A 21819-nucleotide genomic window follows, 5' to 3' on the forward strand; every position below is an offset into this window, starting at 1 on the left:
ATGCCTGGAAATAAATTCCATTGACTTTGTTTTTCTGAAGGAAGTTAACTTAAAGGAGTATGTGTATTTGTATTTCAGGTGAATGGCTGTTTCTCTTTTTTTCTCGAGGACAGCAGCACCCATGCAGTGTGAGCACGACTCACCCAGACACGCCCCGGGGGCCCCCATACCTTCGGACACGGGGTGGTAGTCCTCTCCAGAAGTGGCCGAGCCATCCTTGGTGTGAACTCTCACGATGGAAACTTTTGAAGTGTCTCCTTGGCGAATCACTGGAATTTTTATAACCACTGACTGTCCTGGTTCTTTGGGTTCACTGACGCTGAATTTGGTCTCTCCAAATTTAATAATTGTCTCTGAAACAGTGGGAAACATGGGCAAGTTAGTTTGTAAAGGGAATGCTTTTTCCTCCATTTCTGACAGTTTTTTTTTTTTCCCCATGTGTGTGCATGTTAAGTCATTTCAGTCATATCCAACTCTTTGGGACACTATGCACTGCTGCCTGCCAGGCTCCTCTGACTATGGGATTCTCCATGCAAGAACACTGGAGTGGGTTGCTATGCCCTTCTTCAGGGGATCTTCCTGACCCAGGGATTGAACCCACGTCTCCTGCATTGGCAGACAGGTTCTTTACCACTAGTGCCTCCTGGGAAGCCCCTTTTCCATATGGGAGGAGGTTAATTATATCATATGCCGGGCTTCCCTCTGTCCCCTCACTTGGTATAACTGGGGAGTGTGTCAGGAGAAACTGGGCATGCGTGGCCCAGCTCCTCTCTTGGAAATTAACCAGCCCCCAGAAATCGCATGCTCTGGGCTGTCTCTGTGTGCCAAAAACTTGTACAGGAGTGGGCCACTGGATTGCGGGAGGGGAGGGAGGAGACTGTTGTCCCAGAACTACCCACACCGAAGGCAGGAGGAGTAGCAGACAGGTATGAGTGCTCTGGACTCAGCATTTACGTATAAACAATGTTCTTCAACATCAACTTACAGTTTAAATGGGTCACTGCATTCTCCATTTATCTTAGCCTTTTTCCTGTTTCTTTTTAACAATCTCTTTTTTAAAAAGTTCTTTTTATTTATTTATTTGGTGGGGAGGGAGGTGGGAGGGGGATCGAGATGAGGAATACATGTAAATCCATGGCTGATTCATGTCAATGTATAACAAAAACCACTACAATATTGTAAAGTAATTAGCCTCCAACTAATAAAAATAAATGAAAAAAAAAAGAAACAATAACAACAAGTTCTTTTTAATTTATTTAGCTGCACCACACGGCATGTGGGATCTCGATTCTCCAAATAGTGTTCGAACCTGCACCCTCTGCATTGGAAGGTGGAGACTTAACCACTGGACCACCTGGGAAGTCCCCTTTTTCCTATTTCTCAACCACTTAAAAAGCCTAGTCAGGAAGAGGGGCTTATTTTCTGAGCCACCTAAAACTTGAACACAGATGGATTTCAGTTCCCAATTTACAACGGAGCACAAGACACGGCTTCTTACTATCAGCATCATCTCGGATCCTTATCAGAGTCTCATTTTGTTCCCCAACTGCAGCTCCGAAAGGAGAGTTGCTTTGTGGGGTGCCAAGAACCAGTCGGAGCTCCTCTACCTCCTCATACAACACGTCATCCATCAGCTCCAGGATGCAAGGCTTGTCGATCTCCCCTGCAACAATAATCATGACAGCAGGTTAGTCACATCCCTTAAGCCATAAGGGATACCTCTGCAGCTAGAAGGTAAACACCATGAGGGCGGGGGTGTTGTTTTGTCCCTTGCTGCATCAGTAGTGCAAAGAGCAACGTCTGGCATGTAATAAGCCTTCAGTTACTACTGCTGAATGAACAATGAGGTTTGAACGTATGCAATGACAGGTTCCTGTTTGTACAAGAAATTTCTTCAATGCCTGTCTTTAAGTTTTGTCACTCATGTCTGAAAACAAGGGGAAAAGTGCAAATGACAATATCATTTACAAATTTCTAACATTATGATCAGGATGCAAATTTAGCAAATTTGTACTAGTTGGTCATTGTCAATTGGATCACAGCACATGTTTCTTGGACTGTATAGTCCATGGGGTCGCAAAGAGTCAGACACGACTGAGCAACTTTCACTTTCACTTTTCACGTTTCTTACACAATTATTGGATCAAAGCAGTCAAGTATTTTAAGACACTGAATCCATATTTAAAACATGACACCTATTTCTTTTCATGTCTATCATTTGAACACTAAGTCTTTTCCACTATTATAAAATCTGTACATGCCATTTTCTGCTGAATAAGTTTTCAATAAACAATATAGCGTGTGTGCTCAGTAGTGTCTGACTCTTCTGTGACCCCATGGACTGTAGCCTGACAGGCTCCTCTGTCTATGGGATTTTCCAAGCAAGAATACTGGAGTGGGTTGCCATTTCCTCCTCCAGGGGGATCTTCCTGACCCAGGGATCAAACTTGTATCTCCTGCATTGGCAGGCCGGTTCTTAACCACTGATCCACCAGGGACACCCAAACAATATAGCACATCACTACAAACTAATCAATACACTGACAAAGAAACCAAAGGAAAATGCGTTCAACCTGTTGAAATCAACCTCACTTTATTATCATCTAGTGTATATTAAACCATGTCAGAAGCTTGAGGGAATCAAGAACTTGTAGTATCAAGTGTCCTTGATGGATCCTTCACACCCAAAACTTGGCTTCTGCAGACTCCACACAAAAACTTCAAGCTGAAGCGTACCAGGGAGGAATTCGATGATGGAGATGTCAGTGTTGGGGCGTTCTTCAAAGTCCATCATCACCTGTGCGGAGCCCTGCCGCGTGTAGCATCTCACTGAAGACCGGTATTGGATATCCCCACTCCGGTGGACCATGGCGACTACCTGCCCATCATTTTCATTGCCAGTATATACTCGTTCTTTGAATTGCATCTTAGGTACTGCAGAAAACACGAGAACATAAATACCTGAATCAAAGTGAACAGAAATTTGAGGAAAATGGAATTTCAGAAAACATGGTTCAGTGGGAAGAATACCAGGACAACAAGAAGAAGAACTGGATCCCAGTCTCTGCTCAGTTACTGGCCAGTATTTTGGGCTTGAGCTAAGCACTTAACTCAGAGTTCTGATTTCCTTATCCTTGACATTTTGCTCTGCCTCTTTTGTGGAGTAGGGAGAGGCAATGAAATGGGAAAAAGTAGATAAAACCAGAGACTTTAAGATATCTGTATCTATATACATTGGGTTTCCCTCATAGCTCAGTCAGTAAAGAATCTGCCTGCAATGCAGGAGACCTCGGTTCAATTCCTGGGGCAGAAGATCCCCTGGAGAAGGAAATGGCAACCCACTCCAGTATTCTTGCCTGGAGAATCCCATGGACAGAGAGCCTGGTGGGCTACAGTCCATGGGTTTGCAAGAGTTGGACATGACTTAGTGACTAAACCACCACCATCTATATATATTGCTTAATCAAGAGCCTTTCAGAATTTCTTCATATGAAAAACATTAAAGATTGTGTACGTAATTACAAGCATAGTTACCCAAACCATAATGGAAAAGATGACAATGACTGTAGTATGTATATTACATAATACATGTGAAATTGCATTAAGAAGTGCTAGTCACTCAGTCATGTCTGACTCTTTGCAACCCCATGGACTGTAGCCCACCAGGCTTCTCTGTCCATGGGATTCTCTAGGCAAGAATACTGGAGTGGGTTGCCATTCCCTTCTCCAGGGGATCTTTCTGACCCAGGGATCGAACCCCAGTCTCCTGCATTGCAGGCAGATTCTTCACCATCTGAGCCACCAGGGAAGCCTTTATATAAAACACAGGTGACACCTATACCAGGTCAATTAACTATAGAGCTCATTGACAATAGGTTAGGCTCCTCCAAGTAATGTCAAGATCATCATGGTAGAAGATTATTCAGAATTTCCTTTCGATGACGAGTCAGACAGCCTTGCCTTTGCTATATCCTTAGGAGTAATTTCAGGATTGTCTGGGTGTAGGGAGGTCACAGAAAGTGTCTGGTGTGGAGAAGTGGGAAAAGACCATTAATACTCAAGGGTCTGTGTGATCTCACGCAGTTGCACCCACCTGTGGGAGGGAATTATTGACACACAAGCAAGGTAATGATACCAATCTCACTTTTCCTTTAATTTGAAAGGAAGACTAAAAGTTTTTCTTCTGAGACTGTCTAATTCTATCAAAACAATCAGAAAACAATCAAGAGAAGAAAGACTTTGTCAGCTAAGGTATAATTATGGGATGAACTGTCCGTCTACCCCCCGCCCCACGTTCATAGAGTGAAGTCCTAACACCCAATACCTGAGAATATGACTTTATGTGGAGACAGGGTCTTTACAGAACTAATGAAGGAAAAATGAGGGCATCAGCGTGGGCCTTAATTCAATATGACTGGTGCCCTTATACAAAAGGGAAATTTAAACACATAGATACACACAGAAGGGGATGTAAAGACACATACGGAAAAGACGGCCACTTGCAAACCGAGAGCTGGAACCGATCTTTCCCTCACATCCTTTCGAAAAGGCTGTGGCCCTTATTCAGTCGCTCAGTCGTGTCTGACTCTTTGTGACCCCGTGGACTGCCGCACGCCAGGCTCCCCTGGCCTTCACTATCTCCCGGGGTTCACTCAAATTCACATCCATATAAAGCCTAGTTTATCATTTTACTTAACATTTATGTAAACTCTAGCCTATCTTTTTACTTATCGTCATCAATTAATAAACACTCACAATCTGAGACAGAATCATTTATGGTCACCGTGGCTTTGCTGGGGTCCCCAAGGGCTGCATTCATAGGCATTCGGAGCACCAATTCAAATTGCTCAATACCCTCCAGCACTGGTTGTCCGAGATCATCCAAAATGATAACACGAACGGTTTGCATGTTGACTCCAGGTGCAAAATCTAAATTACGGCTGATTCCCACATAGTCTGTTCCGGCTGTGACAAGAACAAAAGAATTTTTCAGCTGGGGACTGCCTAAATGTACACAAAATTACGAGATGCAAACTATGTATTCAACAGACTTCTTTATAATTCTTTTAAAAATATATTGACTAGCATAACATTACAGAGGAGTATATTTAATGAAATGTAAAAGATTAGCATTTACATTGGTTATTGAGATGGTAGCTCAAAGATCAGGTTCCTAACTCTGTCTTATCTATGTCTAAGGTTATTTTACTTTTTTGTTATTTTAGCTTTCTGTCTGATAGTTTATCTATTCCGGAATTCTCAATTAGAGATAATAAAAATCAGGTCTAAAAATAATCAGCATAGCAATCAAATATTTGATCATAATAAGTTATGAAATATAAACATGGAAATAGTTAACCTTAGTTAAAAAAACATTGTTATTTTCAGAAACTACTACAGAACATCTTATTTAGGTGTGTGATTGCCTGCTGGTTAAAGCAACATATTTCAAATGTAAGCTTTTGTCCAACACACTTCACCCATTCCTACCCCTGGCAAAGAGAGTAATCTTTTATTCTCAAAGACATATTTTGTTTTTAGTGTATTATCTTTCAGACTGTGGGTTGCATACTAATGTTGACACCTCCACATATGTCTAAAGTATTTAAGAAACAAAACTTTCTCTTAATCTTTAGGCATGACATCCATGAAGACTGGGAATAGGGGAGACAGTTCAGTATTATCTCTTTGTTTTCATATCTAATGCTCTTCTAACTCTAATTTTGTATCTATTTACCTCTGAATATGCAACTATAATTAAGTACATGTCTTTAATTTATTTTTAAAAATCTCTGTATCTCATTGTGTTTCCTTTTGTATTTTTCTTGTCCTCTGCTTCTACATCTTTATTCTCATCTCTCTGTTTGATTTGAGTTTTCTCTAAAGAAATGACTAATTTGGCTAAACAAAGTTTTATTGGACACAGACCACATTCAAAGCACTCTGCCGGTTCTGTGACATTTAAAAAGTGAAAACTTAAGGGTGACTTTTAAAATGGAATGCCCGCTACTTGCTTAGCGTGATGAGCTTGTACTGTGTGTCTTATGTGTGCATGTGGGTATGATTGAGAAAGAGGTAAATTGTACTATTGGTCATTTATTTTTTTTAAGTTTATTTATTTATTTATTTATTAGGCTGCACTGGGTCTTAGTTGCAGATCTCATGGTTTCAGCACGTGGGATCTAGTTCCCTGACTAGTTCGATAACTGGATCTCTTGCATTGGGAGCATGGAGTCTTAGCCACTGGGCCACCAGGGAAGTCCTTTATTGGTCATTTAAATGAGACAAGAGAAGGAAATTTCATGTTATGCTTGTCCTAAGTTTCATGATCAACTTTTTGCAGATGTAGATTCCAGAATCAAAGGCAAGGAATCTGTCGGCTAGGACAGATTGTATGATGAAGGGTAGAAAAAGTCTTTGGGGCTCAAGTACTTATGGGGATGTTTGTTTAAAATGAAGAGGGAGCTAAGCCAGAGATCCACACCTGCATGATATTTAAATGTCACTAGATTCTGTAAGGGTGGCCTGCAAGATTGTTCCTGTTGTGCAATGACATCATAGGATTCAGCCATGGTAGATTTGCCAAGTACAGAGAACCTATTCGGGCAAAAAGAGGCATTCAAAGTTAGAGTTCTTGACTTACATGTTTATAACTTAGCTTTCAATCTGTGGCCCTGGGGTGCATTTTCTCACAACAGTAAACAGAGTGTAAATTTACCTACTGTATAGCAATAACTCCAGGAAAAAAGAACATTCAATCAGACTGCTTTAACAGAAGTGAAGGATTTGGGCTTTAAGACATTTTGCCATAGGAAGTTGAAAATTATAGAATAATCAAATAGAATCATTGTAGGAAACACTCACCATCAGCGGAGGGAGGGTCTGTTTTCTGCGAGGTCACGGTGACACTGGAAGCCTGGGACAGGTCCGTGCCGCCCCTCCACACCCGCACCTCCACCAAGCCCGCACTCTCATCCACAGAGTACTCCACGTCGCCAAAGTAGAAGACGGGTTCTGTGAAGAAGGAAACAGAAACCACTTCACTTACATCTACTTTTCCACATCAACTCTGCATACGTAATGACATAGAATTGTAATGCCTCATCTCAGACTTCCATACAAGGTCGTATTTTTTCCTTTTAGCAAGATAACAGCTCTCTGTATTTGATTAATGTATTTTGGCCATGCCATGAGGAATGAGAGTCCTAGAACCCTGACCAGGGATCAAACCAGTGCCCTCTGCTTTGGGAGCACTGCGTCTTAGCCACTGGACCACGAGGGAGGTCCTGGTGACATCTCTTTAATGTCTAGACTTATACAGGGTTTCAGATCAAAATGTCTCTGCTGAAAAACAAAAACACACACAGTAAAGTGTCTAATGGAACTTTTTTTATTGCTTGTTTTTGGGGTTTTTTTGGCCGTGCCTTGCAGCTTCCTGGATCTTAATTCCCAGACCAGGGGTCGAATCAGTGCTCCTTGAAGTGGAAGCTCGGAGTCTTAACCACTGGACTGCCAGGGAAGCCCCTCTAATGGAACATTCTTATTTTGAGGCATATGAGTTACTTTGTCCCCTGTATATGGAATTATGAATGGTTCCTAAATGCATTTCCTAAATGTTTAGCTGGTAAAACAGCAACAAAATGAAACAAAACAAATAAGACTAAATTTTTATAAATTTGGCCTGACTGGTCAAAATGTCTCCTACTGAGTTATCACTTTGGAGACTATTTCCTTAATGACATATTCTAGTCCACTGAAAGTGAAAGTTGCTCAGTCCTGTCTCTTTGTGAACCCATGGACTATACACTCCATAGAATTCTCCAGGACAGAATACTGGAGTGGGTAACTGTTCCCTTCTCTGGGGGATCTTCCCAGCCCAGGGATCAAACTCCAGTCTCCCGCATCACAGGCAGATTCTTTACTTGCTGAGCCACCGGGGAAGCCCAAGAGTGGGTAGTCTGTCCCTTCTCCAGGGGATCTTCCTGACCCAGGAATTGAACTGGGGTCTCAGCAATACACAAACCGTGAACTTCCATATGTTCAAGTTGGTTTTAGGAAAGGCAGAGGAACCAGAGATCAAATTGCCAACATCCACTGGATCATCGAAAAAGCAAGAGAATTCCAGAAAAACATCTATTTCTGCTTTATTGACTATGCCAAAGTCTTTGACTGTGTGGATCACAACCAACTGTGGAAAACTCTTCAAGAGACGAGAATACCAGATCACCTGACCTGCCTCTTAAGAAACCTGTAGGCAGGTCAGGAAGCAACAGTTAGAACTGGACATGGAACAACAGACTGGTTCCAAATAGGAAAAGGAGTACATCAAGGCTGTATATTGTCACCCTGCTTATGTAACTTATATGCAGAGCATCATCATGAGAAATGCTGGGCTGGATGAAGCACAAGCTGGAATCAAGATTGCCGGGAGAAATATCAGTAACCTCAGATATGCAGATGACACCACCCTTATGGCATAAAGTGAAGAAGAACTAAAGAGCCTCTTGATGAAAGTAAAAGAAGAGAGTGAAAAAGTTGGCTTGAAGCTCAACATTCAGAAAACTAAGATCATGGCATCTGGTCCCATCACTTCATGGCAAATAGATGGGGAAACAGTGGAAACAGTATCTGACTTTATTTTTTTTGGGCTCCAAAATGACTGCATATGGTGACTGCAGCCATGAAATTAAAAGATGCTTACTCCTTGGGAAGGAAAGTTATGACCAACCTTGAAAGCATATTAAAAAGCAGAGACATTACTTTACCAACAAAGGTCCATCTAGTCAGGGCTATGGTTTTTCCAGCGGTCATGTATGGATGTGGGACTTGGACTGTGAAGAAAGCTGAGCACTGAAGCATGAATGCTTTTGAACTGTGGTGTTGGAGAAGACTCTTGAGAGTCCTTTGGACTGCAAGGAGATCCAACCAGTCCATCCTAAAGGAGATCAGTCCTAGGTGTTCACTGGAAGGACTGATGTTGAAGCTGAAACTCCAATATTTTGGTCACCTGATATGAAGAGCTGACTCACTTGAAAAGACCCTGATGTTGGGAAAGATTGAAGGCAGGAGGAGAAAGGGATGACAGAGGATGAGATGGTTGGATGGCATCACAGACTCAATGGACATGAGTTTGAGTAAACTCCGGGAGTTGGTGATGGACAGGGAGGCCTGGCGTATTGTAGTTCATGGGGTCGCAAAGAGTCGGACATGACTGAGCGATTGAACTGAACTGAACTGATAAGATTTTGAGGGTACTCTGTACCAATGGAGGTTCTGCTAGAGAAATGATCTCATACCAAGGAGTTTATATTTGTCTTAAACATGTATGAAAATTGTGTGACTTAGGTCATTAAAATAGACACATACATTGGAGACTTTATATTTTTCTCCAGTACTGGTGATGAATTGATCTAACAACATTCCCTGATTCCCCTGTGACCAGCAGTTTACCTTGCAAAACAGCCAGAAGTCTGAGTTAGCTGACTAATGAAGAAAGTAGAGAGATGATTTGTGAGCTTACTTTAAAAAATCCCGACTTATTCTGAAATATTTATAGGCTCATGGGAAAAGGCGGAAATAGCATAAAAAGCATACACTTTACCCACTGTGAGCTTATTTTATAAGCAACCATTAACAAAGATAAATTAATTGCATATATTCACGTAATAAGGCAAATAGCCTTTAGCTTGAGACATTTTAGTCATCTGTGTTTGGTTTTACAAGACTCCAAAGGACTAAGTCTAAAAGGTCACACAAGTCACATCAGTGTTTCCTAAAAGGCAGGGCTATTCAGGAGATGACTATCCCATTTCAGATCATCTAATTGAATTACCAAACACAAAAATCAGACAAAACTCAACAATCGTGGCTCACAGCCACACAGGAAAGCCAGTTTGGGGCATTGCTCAAGTGGAGTAAAGATTCTTTATTTTCCTGTCTGCAAGATAAATCATCTTCATTGAAACTAGTGTTTTCTTTGTTTCTTCCTATGGGGTGTACAATAAAAAGCATAGAGCTCCTTGGACTCTTGAATAACACAACCAACCTTGGACATTTTGCCGCACGTTTTGGTTCACAAAATGATAAATCTGCCCATAGCATACTTTCACCTGCTTCTCATCCTTTAGACCTGGAGGGTGCCTGGGCATGTCAGTGGATGTATGCAGATGAAGGTGTTATCTTATTCACCTCAGCCAAGGTGGACCTCAACTACAAGCCAATAAATTCCTTACATTTCTCACACCTGAGTAGGGGGCAAAGGTGAAGACAGAACCCTGAAAATGCTTACTTGGACCAGAGAGCCGCACCAAGCACATTGTATGTCTTTTAAAGGCTTTTATGAACGTAATTACGGCAGAGGCCTGATCATCCGCATCCAGCGAGTAATCTAAGTCTCCTTACATTCCTGGCAAACCACATCACTGTGCAGATTAGATTTGAGGTATGGGGGAGATCTGGGAAGTGCAGTAAGGAAAACCACCTATTTAATAATGATCCCTCCTGTCCTCCTGTTTCTCTATGCCTCCCAGACACATACTAGAGGTGGAACAGAAGAAAATCATGTGAGGAAAGGTGATCATTAATCACCAAATGGGCTCCACAAAGCCAAAGATTTGTTCTGCCATTGTGTGTTCAGACTCACTCCATCAACTGCAGATCACGTGATTTTATGGTATCGCTCAATGTGCATTTCATATAAGAAAAAATGCTTTACGTAGTACTCTGAAAATTTTTAATTCTAATTGTTGTTAAGAATGAAGGGTGATGATAACAGTTACCATATGTAAGACATTTATTATTTGTTTGACCTATGTTCTTTGTGAGTGTGAGAGAGAGAGAGAGAAAACAAGAGAGAAGAGAGAGAGAGACAGGTGGGCGATAACGGTGCATGTAACAATACATAAGATTTATGGGAATAATGCAAACCACATTATCATATCGCCATTGTGTAGTATGTAGTTACTTCCAGCAGAAAGAAAGAGGGAAGATGGAAGAGGAATTTTAATCCTAAATCTCTCAATTTTACTACCGCAGATAATGGAAGGCATTAAGAAAGATTTCTTTCCTTAAAATGGACTTTTGCATATCTATGGATTTGAGTTATTTACATAATTTCTCTTCCTCTCTGTGCTCTATTCATGATGACTGGAAAATAGGTCTACTAATCAATTTGAAATCTTTGTGATTAAAGTATAAAGTGACTATAATGAAATTAAAACATAATCGAATATTTTTAGAAGAGAAATAACTCTTGTTAACTGCCTAGTTTCAATTTCTCAATACCTCATCATCCACCTCTAAAACTTAAAGACTATTTATAATTGTCACCATTTGGACAGAATCTCATGTAATATGAAGGACTTAAACATCCTCAATCAATGAGTTGAGTTATAAATAATTACTCAAAATAACTAGCAAGAGGTTACTGGACATTTTAATGCATACATAATAATCAAGTGAAAGCAAGAAAGAATAGATGCATGAAAACTGTCAACAGCTGAAAGACATCTGGGCAAAATCCCAAAAAATTGCTTGTTCTTGCAAATTATTATAATTTATAAATAAGATTTTAACTCACCTTTCTTTGGTACAATGCTTGTTTGTTTTTATATGGGCACTTGGTTTCTCTAAAAAGTTAAGTAAACTGTAGACCTTTGTCTATTAGTTTTGTAAATGTCCACATTACAACTTCAAGCAAATCAGAAAAAAAGACCTATTTAATTTTGTGAACAAAAATAATTTTTTTTGGTCATGCCCCATGGCATGGATCTTAGTTCCCCAACCAGGAATTGGATCCATGCCCCCTGCATTGGAAGCAAAGAGTCTTAACAACTGGACCACTAAGAAAGTCCCTAGAGTCAGATCTTAAATACACGCTGTGTCTTGTAAGTTCATAGTCTTAATAGAGAAAAGTCAGCAGCTGATATTACTACCTGGAATGAGAGAATGATCTATTATAGTCATGTATGCCACAACCCACATCCACAAAATGCCATAAAACAGTCATTCTTCACCACTCCATCATCCACAGAAAATACGGCAGAATGCATGGTAATTCCCTCTGGAGACAAAAGATAAGTTATAGCCAAATAATGTGTGAGCACCACACGGAAAGTTTTAAATTGGCCACATGACATAGTGTGAAATTAAGGGAAGCCAAACTTTACTCTCTGTATTCTTTGTGGTCTTAACACTTCTAAATGAAGGGCACAGATCAAGGCACTGACTACAGAAAAGTCTGTTTTAGTTCATTAAACATTAATACGCCTTTCAAGGTTGGAGAGACTTTTAGCACAAACAACACAGATAGGATCACGTCTCTTTCTTACAAACAAAGCTGATGAGGACGGCTCGGCAAGTCACACAACACACACACCTGCAGTGAAGACAAAGGGAAAATAACTCAAGTTTTTCCCCACAGGGAAAAAGTGAACTTTCTTCCCTTGCTGAGCCTGTGGTGTCTAGATTGATGTTTACAATTACTTTGTGTCTCAGGAGATGAAAGGAAGAGGTGCCTGGAGTAATTGCTATCTGGAGCCAAATCTTATTTACTCACGTGTACCTGGACTATCAGTCAAGTAGGCGTTGTAGCTCTAAGATGTTTGCTTAGAACTGAATGAAAAAAAAAAACAAAACAAAAACTTTTATGCCGTCTTTTGGTTCAGTGCTGCAAATAATACAAAGGAACCTCCTTAAATTATTTCCAACTCAGATCTCTCTTCTGAGCTTTGGACCTTGATAACCAGCTGCCTACACAGTCCCATGCCATGGGCACCTCAAGGCAAACTTGCAAACAAGAAAGTGTACTCACTACCACTGCCCCGCCCCTGGTTTCTCTCTCTGTCACTGCCCCTACCTTAGATGCAGCCAGCATCACCTCAGCATCACCCACCATGGAACCCCTCTACTAGCCACTCAGCCAGGTTCTTAACCAGAAGCCATCCACCAAAGCAATTTTCATCATGGGAATGCCTTTGCCGAAAGCCTGTCAGTGTTTCAGTGCTCTTAGGATTGAAAACAGGCTTTTTTATTTTAAATATTTTATTTTATATTGGCATATAGCTGGAAGAAATACCAACAACCTCAGATATGCGGGTGATACCACTCTGATGGCAGAAACTGAAAAGGAACTAAAGAGCCTCCTGATGAGGGTGAAAGAGGAGAGAGCTGGCTTAAAGCTCAACACTTAAAAAACTAAGATCATGGCATCCAGTCCCATCACTTCATGTTAATAGATGGGGGAAAAAATGGAAGGAGTGACAAATTTTCTTTTCTTGAGCTCCAAAATCACTGTGGACCATGACCACAGTCATAAAATTAAAAGATGCTTGCTCTTTGTAAGGAAAGCTATGACAAACCTAGACAGAGTATGAAAAAGCAGAGATGTTACTTTGCCGACAAAGATCCATACTGTCAAAGCGATGGCTTTTTGAATGATCATGTACGGATGTGAGAGTTGGGCCATAAAGAAGGTTGAATGCTGAAAAACTGATGCTTTTGAACAGTGGTGCTGCAGAAGACTCTTGGGACTCTTGAGAGCCCTTTGGACAGCAAGGAGATCAAACCAGTCAATCCTAAAGGAAATCAACCTTGAATATTAATACTGAAACTGAAGCTCCAGTACTTTGGCCATCTAATGAGAAGAACTGACTCATTGGAAAAGACCCTGATGCAGGGAAAGGAGAAGGGGTGGCAGAGAATGAAATGATTAGATAGCATCATAGACTCAATGGGCATGAATTTGAGCCAACTCTGGGAGACAGTGAAGGACAGGAAAGCCAGGAGTGTTACAGTCCATAGGGTCGCAGAATCAGACACAACTTAGTGATGGATCAATAGCCAGTTAACAATGTTGTGATAGTCTCAGGTGGACAGCAGAGAGACTCAGCCATGCATATACACGTATCCATTCTCCACCAAAATCCTCTCCCATCCAGCCTGCCACACAACGCTGAGCAGAGTTCCCTGTGTTATATAGAAGGATCTTGCTGGCTATTCATTTTACATATAGCAGTGTATACATGTTCATCCCAAACTTCCTAACCATCTTGTCACTAATTAAAAATGCTGGTTTGTAAAACACTAAACATTTGGTTTTAAAAACATTTGCCTTTTAAACTGCATTTTGGCCTCCTTTTTATCCAATAATCCAGTGTCTTGAATGTCAAATATGGCATGCCCAGTCTTCGCTATGCCATCGCCATTGCCTTGAACGCCCTTCACCCCTCCTCACTGGGATAACTCTTGCTCCTCCTGGGTTTCAGTTTAGAAGTCACTTGTGCCGGGGAGTCCCCTGTCTTCTCCGTCAGAGCCCTCCCTTCCTCCAGCCATGGCAGGCTTGCATCTCCCACAGGCTCCGAGCTCTCTAAGGGGAAGAATTCAACCTCCTATATTCACTGATGTTTTCCTAACAATGCCTGGCCATAAGTTGCTCAATTATTTGTGGAATGAATGAACATCCTGTAAAACAGGACCATTGATTTGCCAGAGCAAATGAACAGATACAGGAAGTCCCCTACTTACGAACCTTCAAGTTGCGAACTTTCAAAGGTGCGAACGTGTATTCGTATGCCCAAACACAAAAGTTAGTTCACACGTCTGAACTGTCACGTGCGTGCATCCTTTAAAGTGCTTTTGGGCACTTTATTATACAGTCCTATACAGAGCGGGCTTCCCAGGTGGCTCAGTGGTAACGAATCAGCCTGCCAGTGCAGGAGAGGCAGGTTCGATCCCTGGGAAGGGGAAGATTCCTTGGATGAAGAAACGATAACCCACTCCAATATTCTTGCCTGGGAAATCCCATGGACAGAGGAGCCTGGTGGGCTACAGTCCATGGAGTCACAAAAGAGTCAGACATGACTGAGCAACTAAGCATGCACACACACACTGTATAGAGTACAGTAATACAGTATCTTTATTTTGAACCCAGAATGTCCTGAAGCAGGTGTAAAGGCAACAGTGATGTAGCTGATATTACTGTACTATGAGATTAAAAATGTTTTCTTCTGGAAATAGAACTGCCATATGACCCAGCAATCCCACTGCTGGGCATACACACCGAGGAAACCAGATCTGAAAGAGACACGTGCACCCCAATGTTCATCACAGCACTGTTTATAATAGCCAGGACATGGAAGCAACCTAGATGCCCATCAGCAGACGAATGGATGAGGAAGCTGTGGTACATATACACCATGGAATATCACTCAGCTGTTAAAAAGAATTCATTTCAATCAGTTCTAATGAGGCGGATGAAACTGGAGCCCATTATACAGAGCGAAGTAAGCCAGAAAGATAAAGACCATTACAGTATACTAACACATATATATGGAATTTAGAAAGATGGTAATGATGACCTTATACACGAGACAGCAAAATAGACACAGATGTATAGAACAGTCTTTTGGACTCTGTGGGAGAAGGCAAGTGTGGGAAAAATAAATAAATAAAAATGTTTTCTTAATTTTTTGTGTTTGTGTTTCGTATGTATTATTAACTTATTATAGTATAGTTACAGTTATAAACCTATTATAGTACTATATGGCAAATTGTGTTAGTAGGGTGAAAAGTGTTAGTTGCTCAGCCATGTCTGACTCTTTGGGACACCATAGACTGTAGCCCACCAGGCTCCTCTGTCCACAGAATTTTCCAGGCAAGAAAAATTTTCAGGGTTGCCATTTCCTTCTCCAGAGGATCTTCCTAACCCAGGGGTTGAACCCATGTTTCCTGCATTGCAGGTGAATTCTTTACCATCTGAGCCATCACTGCTTACCAAGGTTAACTTTGTTGGACTTAGGAGCAAACTGGACTCACGAGTGTGCCGTCAGAATGGAATCATTCGTATGTAGGGAACTGACTGTGTGCCTTTGTGGTGGGTGAGTTAGAAGACCACAGTTCTTAGCATAAGTGTGAAGAACTTGTCTGCGGTAAAATGACTGTGGAGGGCGGCCCTTTGAATCTGGAGCGAGGGAAAGCCACCACCATGAACTCCAAGAGATTTCTTAACTTTAATTTTAAAATACTTTGCCTGCAGGCTTTTCCAGGCTAGATGTGCATCGGATTTATCCAAGGAGATTTAAAGATACCGAGGCTCGGTCTCACCTCGAATCAGAATTTCTGGTGGGTGACCCCCAGACACCAGCACTCTTTTTCTTTCTCATTTTTCAGTGGACTACATTTTTTAGAGTAGTTTTCAGTTCACAGCAAAATTGTGCAGAAGGTACAGAGATATACATATACCCCCCGTTCCATCCACGTATCGCACCAGTGTTTTCGAAACCTTCTACAGGTCTCAGCAACGTGCAGGTTGTTTTTGCTTGTGTCAGTGTTTTAGCAAACAGTAATTCGTGGTTAGACACACCACTATCTTACTTCATCCTTACAGCCACCCTATGAGGCATGTGAATCCTGTTTTCACAGATAAGGAAACTAAGGATTAGGGAAATTAAGAGCTCTGTTTAAAACCACACATCAGGGAACTAGTGGGTTACGATCCACACCAAGGAAAGTGTGTGTCCTTGTGTGAATGCTCAGTTGATTAAGTCGTGTTCGACTCTTTGCGACACATGGACTGTAGCCCGCCAAGCTCCTCGGTCCACGGAATCCTTCAGGCAAGAATACTGGAGTGGGTTGCCATGCCCTCCTGCAGGGGATCTTCCAGACCCAGGGGTTCCACGTCTTTGTCTCCTGTATTGACAGGTGGGTTCTTTACCAGGGAGCCACCCGGGCAGCCCTGTGTGCCCTTAAGCTCACCAACCTTAACTAAGGCAAGAGAGAGGCCACAATGCAAAAGGTGGTCACAAGACTTTAACGAACATAACGTTCACCCCACAATTCAATCAATGGGAGTTAATCAAACAGAAATGGTGATGTAAATGTACAAAGATGCATACACAGGTACATGTTGTACTTCATTTATACTAGGGCATGACTGAAAACAAGCGCAAAATCCCTGAGAAGGACACTGATTGTATTAAGTTCATTCATAAACTGAAACACCAGGCTAGGAAGTTGATTTTTTTCCTTTCCTTTATTAAAGGTATATGTGTATATATAAAAGCTAGTAAGACACTGATGTCTGGTTAAAGACAGTTTTGTGATTTTATACCCTCTACTTGGCTTCATCAGCACTAATGAGAGATTAAAAATGAAAGACAGCATGACATTTCTTTTTGGTAGCTTTCACGATTTCCACTTATCATTATTATACTTGATAAGGATTGGGACAGCTGTGCTCAAAAGAAGGTAAACAGTTCTGTGAACTAAAAATGTAAGAGAACAACAAGACATCATAGTGGTGAGTGGAGCCAAAAGTGAAAGCTTTTGCTGGTATTTTAAGGCCGTGAACCAATACTGGAATCAAAGAAAGCAAATGAAAACAGAATTCAAGGGCAAAATATAGATATTTTCAGCGATCAAAGACAAAGGTTTTACTCACCTATAGATATACATTGATAAATTGCTAAAAGTACAGAAAAAAAGTAAAATCAAAGAGAAGAACTGAATGAAAGAGACTTGGCTGAGCAACTGATAAAATACGCTGGTAAATCCAACTACTTATTGCAAGCATAAATGATCATGATAAATGATATTTTCAACTTAATGTTGAAACTGAAACTTGAAACAACAGTGAGAAAGTTAGGAGGAGATCAGTGGGTCTCTAAACTCTTCCATGTCCCCGTCTTTTTCAAGAGAGTAAACTTTGTTAGGCAGAGAGTAAAGGATCTTCATTAAAATTATGACTTGCCACTAACAGGACAGAAACCAGCAGAAAATAAAAGTCACAAAAGATACAGAAAACTTTCTTGGCAAAAGAAGAAGCCATAAAGGAAAAATCCATACAGACAGATGCTAAATAAAAAGTACAAATATATTACTTAATTAGAATAAGGTAAACTGTTTAACTTTCCTTATTTAAAACTGATAGACTGAATTAAAGAACAAAAAGACTTATAAATACAGCTGTAAACAAAACTGGAGGAAAATAGGTAAAATAAAAGGATGCAAGAAGGCTATATTAAGTCAATAAGAAAAAAGCAAGGTGGTGTAGAATATATATAGAATATATATCAAACTGCTAACTTGTTATTTCCTAGAGATGGGATTAGGAGGAAATTTTACCTCCTTTGCTATGCATTTCTTCCACACACTAACATGCTGTACAGTTTACTTTTTTTCCCCCAAGTAGCATGTATTACTTTTGTAAATAGGAAGAAACACAAAATCAGGTTAACTTCCTTCTATAAATAACATCTTCTAAAAAAACTAGTGTTAAATAATTTTGACTGGGCCTTTCTGTACTTTTCTTTCAAAAAATATATAAACATTCTTAAGAAGGACTTCATATTTAGTCTTTAACAAGCATTTTCAAAATTCCTGTTGAAAAAATAAAGTTCAAATATAGGTTTAATATATATCAGTTTAAAGGCATGTTTTGACATTTCTTTCTCTTGCCAACTATAATTTCCTCAGAAGGAAGAAAGAAAAGACAGGACATGTCTAAAAATGCTTATAACTTAAGGACTGAATCTTTCCAAGATTTCAGCTGAGAATATGTGGGGAGCTTTTCTCCAGAAAAAACAATGTTATCAGAGATTCTACTGTCAACCTAGTGTTACTGCCAAACTCTGATTTTGTCATTTTCAGGGTTGATATAAGTTTAAAATAAAATTTAAATGTCAAGGTCATTAGGAGTTTTCTACCATCCAGTAGCCTCTGAAGAAGGCTTCCTGAATATTATTTATTCAACAAATACTGTTGAGAACCCACCTCTAGAAGAGTGCTTTTAAGACTTTTAATATTTGTTTCGTATAAACAAGGGACAGGAAGGAAAACTGATCATAACTCACTAATTGATTTCTCAACTCAGTGGATTCAATGTACAATTTCTTAACCACTATTCTTTATGGCATCTAAAACCTAATGTAATGATAAACACTAGAGAAATAAAAGATATTTTGCATATGTGAAAAAGAGATTTACTATCTCATGTGTGTAACAGAAAAAAGGTCTGAAAACAACTTAAATGCTCATCAGTAGGGAATTTTTAAAATACATCACAGCCACACTGTGAAATATTGTGCAGCCATTGAAAAGAATTAGTAGGGTTTATGTGTACCATCATAAAGTTTTTCATGATACACTGTTATGTGAAGTAAGTATAACATAAAATAATATTCATAACACGGTCGTTCAGTTGTGTCTGACTCTTTGCGATCCCATGGACTGCAGCCTGCCAGGCTCCTCTGTCCATTGAATTCTCCAGGCAAAAATACTGGAGTGGGTTGCTATCCCCCTTCTCCAGGGGATCTTTCCAACCCAGGGATCAAACCTGGGTCTCCTGCATTGCAAGCAGATTTTTTTTTCACCATCTGAATCAGCAAGGGAAGGCCAAGTAAAATAGCAAACATTAATTGAGTATTTTTAGTGTGCCTGAATTGTCCTCAGCACTAATAACCCTTTGAGGTAGGTTTGCTATCATCTCTACTATGCAGATAAGGAAACTGAAGTCCAGGAATTCAAGATCAACAGCCAGTAAGTGGGAAGGAAGACAGACTGTCTCCTATATTCTAGGAAATATGTGTTCATTGCTTCTTTGCTATAACAACAATTAATTCTAGTCCAAGTCAAAAGAAATGTGTGCATGTGACTGTGTGCAAAAAAGCCACGCATGATGCACAAGTGGCCTCCAGGGAGACAGATGGGTTTGACAAGGGAGCTAAGAGTACTGCCGTTCAGGTGATATACTTCTATTTGGTTCTCATGCAACAATTTTGTAATAAAAATATTAATACTAAGCAAGAATTAATCTGCATAACATGCCTCCATGAAACACAGCCTCAAAATATTAAATCTAATATTCCTTAAAATATTAGATTTAAGAAAAGTATGTATGACAAAGCAGAGAGTCTCTTCTCTCTTGTTAATATCAGAAACATCTTAAACTCTTAATAGAGTCTGGCCTCTTGACCACCTTGCCGCAGTATTTTGCAGTGCTGTGGAGCAGTGTGCTTTCCAGGGAACTGAGCTGTTATTGTGCTTTCAAAAAGTCATTATCTAAGAGTCTGCAAGGCCCTAAAGAGTTGGCATCTTTCCATTTTCATATATAACCTCCTCCCTGCTGATAGTCAAGCAAGTCCGGCCAGCTCACACTTCTCATGTTGCACTTTTCACACTCTATTCACTCACTCACTCCTCTCCCTCATTAGGCAGAGACACCCCCAAAGGCAGAAATCAAGTATTATTCATCCGTAATCATCTGTAAACTCCAATAAGCATAGAGCCTGACACATGAGATCATAAAAAAGAAAAAATGTGTGCAGACTGCTTCCAGTGTTACCAATACAAATCATCACATTTAGGACTTCCCTGGTGGTCCAGTGGTTAAGAATCTGTCTTGCAATTCAAGGGACACTGGTTCGATCCCTGGTCCGGGAAGATCCCACATACCTCGGGGCAGCTAAGCCTGTGGGCCAGCAACGACTGAGCCCATGTGCCGCAACTATTGAAGTCTGCATGCCCTAGAGCCTGTGCTCCAAAGCAAGAAAAGCCCCTGCAATGAGAAGAGCCCCCGCAACTAGAGAAAGCCTTCACACAGCAAGGAAGACCTAGCACAGCCAGAAATAAAGTATAAATAAATAAATAAATATTTAAAAACACAGAGCAATCATTACGTTTCTAAACCTCATCTTGTGAAAACACACCAATAAATATTACAGTTAGTGCAAGAGTAATATTATGACATAATTGCTACTTTTACCGAGTGTCTGCCTCTTTAGGGCACATCAGAATCTTTAGAATCTACTATAGTGCTCCCAACAGCCTATAGGTTAATAGGCTTGTAAGGTCATTGTTTTTTATCTGCTGTTTACAAAGCAGATGAAATGGAAACTTAGATTAAATAATTATCTTAGGGTTACATAGCTTGGATGTAGTAGACACAGGATTCAAGCCTAAGTCTCTAAGACTGCAAAAGCTGTGCTTCTTTTCATGTTGAAGTGCTGTCTCTGAAAGTGATTAAATAATGGAAAAGTTTGCACTTTTACAATATTTTTCTTTAAAGAAGCATAATGAGAGTCTGTAAAGACAGAGCTGGAATGTTCCATGTAAGAGAAAAATTAGAATATGTTCTAGATCAATATTTCTCAGTTATGAAGAAAAATGTCTTCATTAAAAATAAAAACAAGATCAAACATTTATAGAAAGGAAAGAAAAATAGGGTGTCACATTATGTTTAATTTCTCCCTTTAAAATTGTTACTGCTCCCCAAATCACCCATCAGAAGGCAGGCATATACATTTGTATTCCTGCTGACTAAAGTGAATTTCATAAGTAAGATTTCAGAATCCATAGAGACTTTGACATCAGGATGATTTATGTGGGAATCCCAACAGCTGAACGGAGAAAGAGTACGGCCAATGTGGTGTCAAGCACAGTCTGTGTGAGGTCTCAGGAAGAAAGGCATGTGGTTGACAAGGGAAAAATAAATAACCTTGACCACAGACTGTTCAATAATTGACACTTGAAACATGCCTGCAGGCAGCAAAGAAAGAGATTCTAGAATAAATAGCTAAAGCCATTCCATTTCCAGCTGAGACAATGGGCTCCTTTTTTGTAAGAATCCTCCTTCCCTGTTCTCCCCTGTGTTACTCAGTAGCAGTGGGTGACTGCACTCCATTGCGTCTTAGTGTAGATCCTCAAAAGTGGTCCAGGACTCTTCTGTCCTCTTGCAGTGTGATGAGGAAAAAAAACAAAAGAAGCTCTCCTACAAGCCATGAGTGAAGTCCTCTTTCAGTCATTTCAGAAATGCCTGACACTGGG

The 21819-nt window shown here is 40.3% G+C and overlaps 1 protein-coding gene across 1 annotated transcript in view; it reads right to left on the minus strand.

Annotated features, from left to right (window-relative positions):
* FREM2 (FRAS1 related extracellular matrix 2) overlaps positions 1–21819 on the minus strand; it is a 157956-nt gene that overhangs the window by 38820 nt on the left and 97317 nt on the right. The window contains exons 7-11 of the mRNA XM_070471311.1: positions 6865–7014; positions 4756–4965; positions 2737–2934; positions 1499–1663; positions 171–353 (exon numbers count right to left, since the gene is read on the minus strand). Coding sequence (XP_070327412.1) covers positions 171–353; positions 1499–1663; positions 2737–2934; positions 4756–4965; positions 6865–7014 — 906 coding nt within the window. The remainder of the gene's footprint in view (positions 1–170; positions 354–1498; positions 1664–2736; positions 2935–4755; positions 4966–6864; positions 7015–21819) is intronic.

Source organism: Odocoileus virginianus, chromosome 8 (assembly GCF_023699985.2).
Source record: "Odocoileus virginianus isolate 20LAN1187 ecotype Illinois chromosome 8, Ovbor_1.2, whole genome shotgun sequence".
NCBI lineage: Eukaryota > Metazoa > Chordata > Mammalia > Artiodactyla > Cervidae > Odocoileus > Odocoileus virginianus.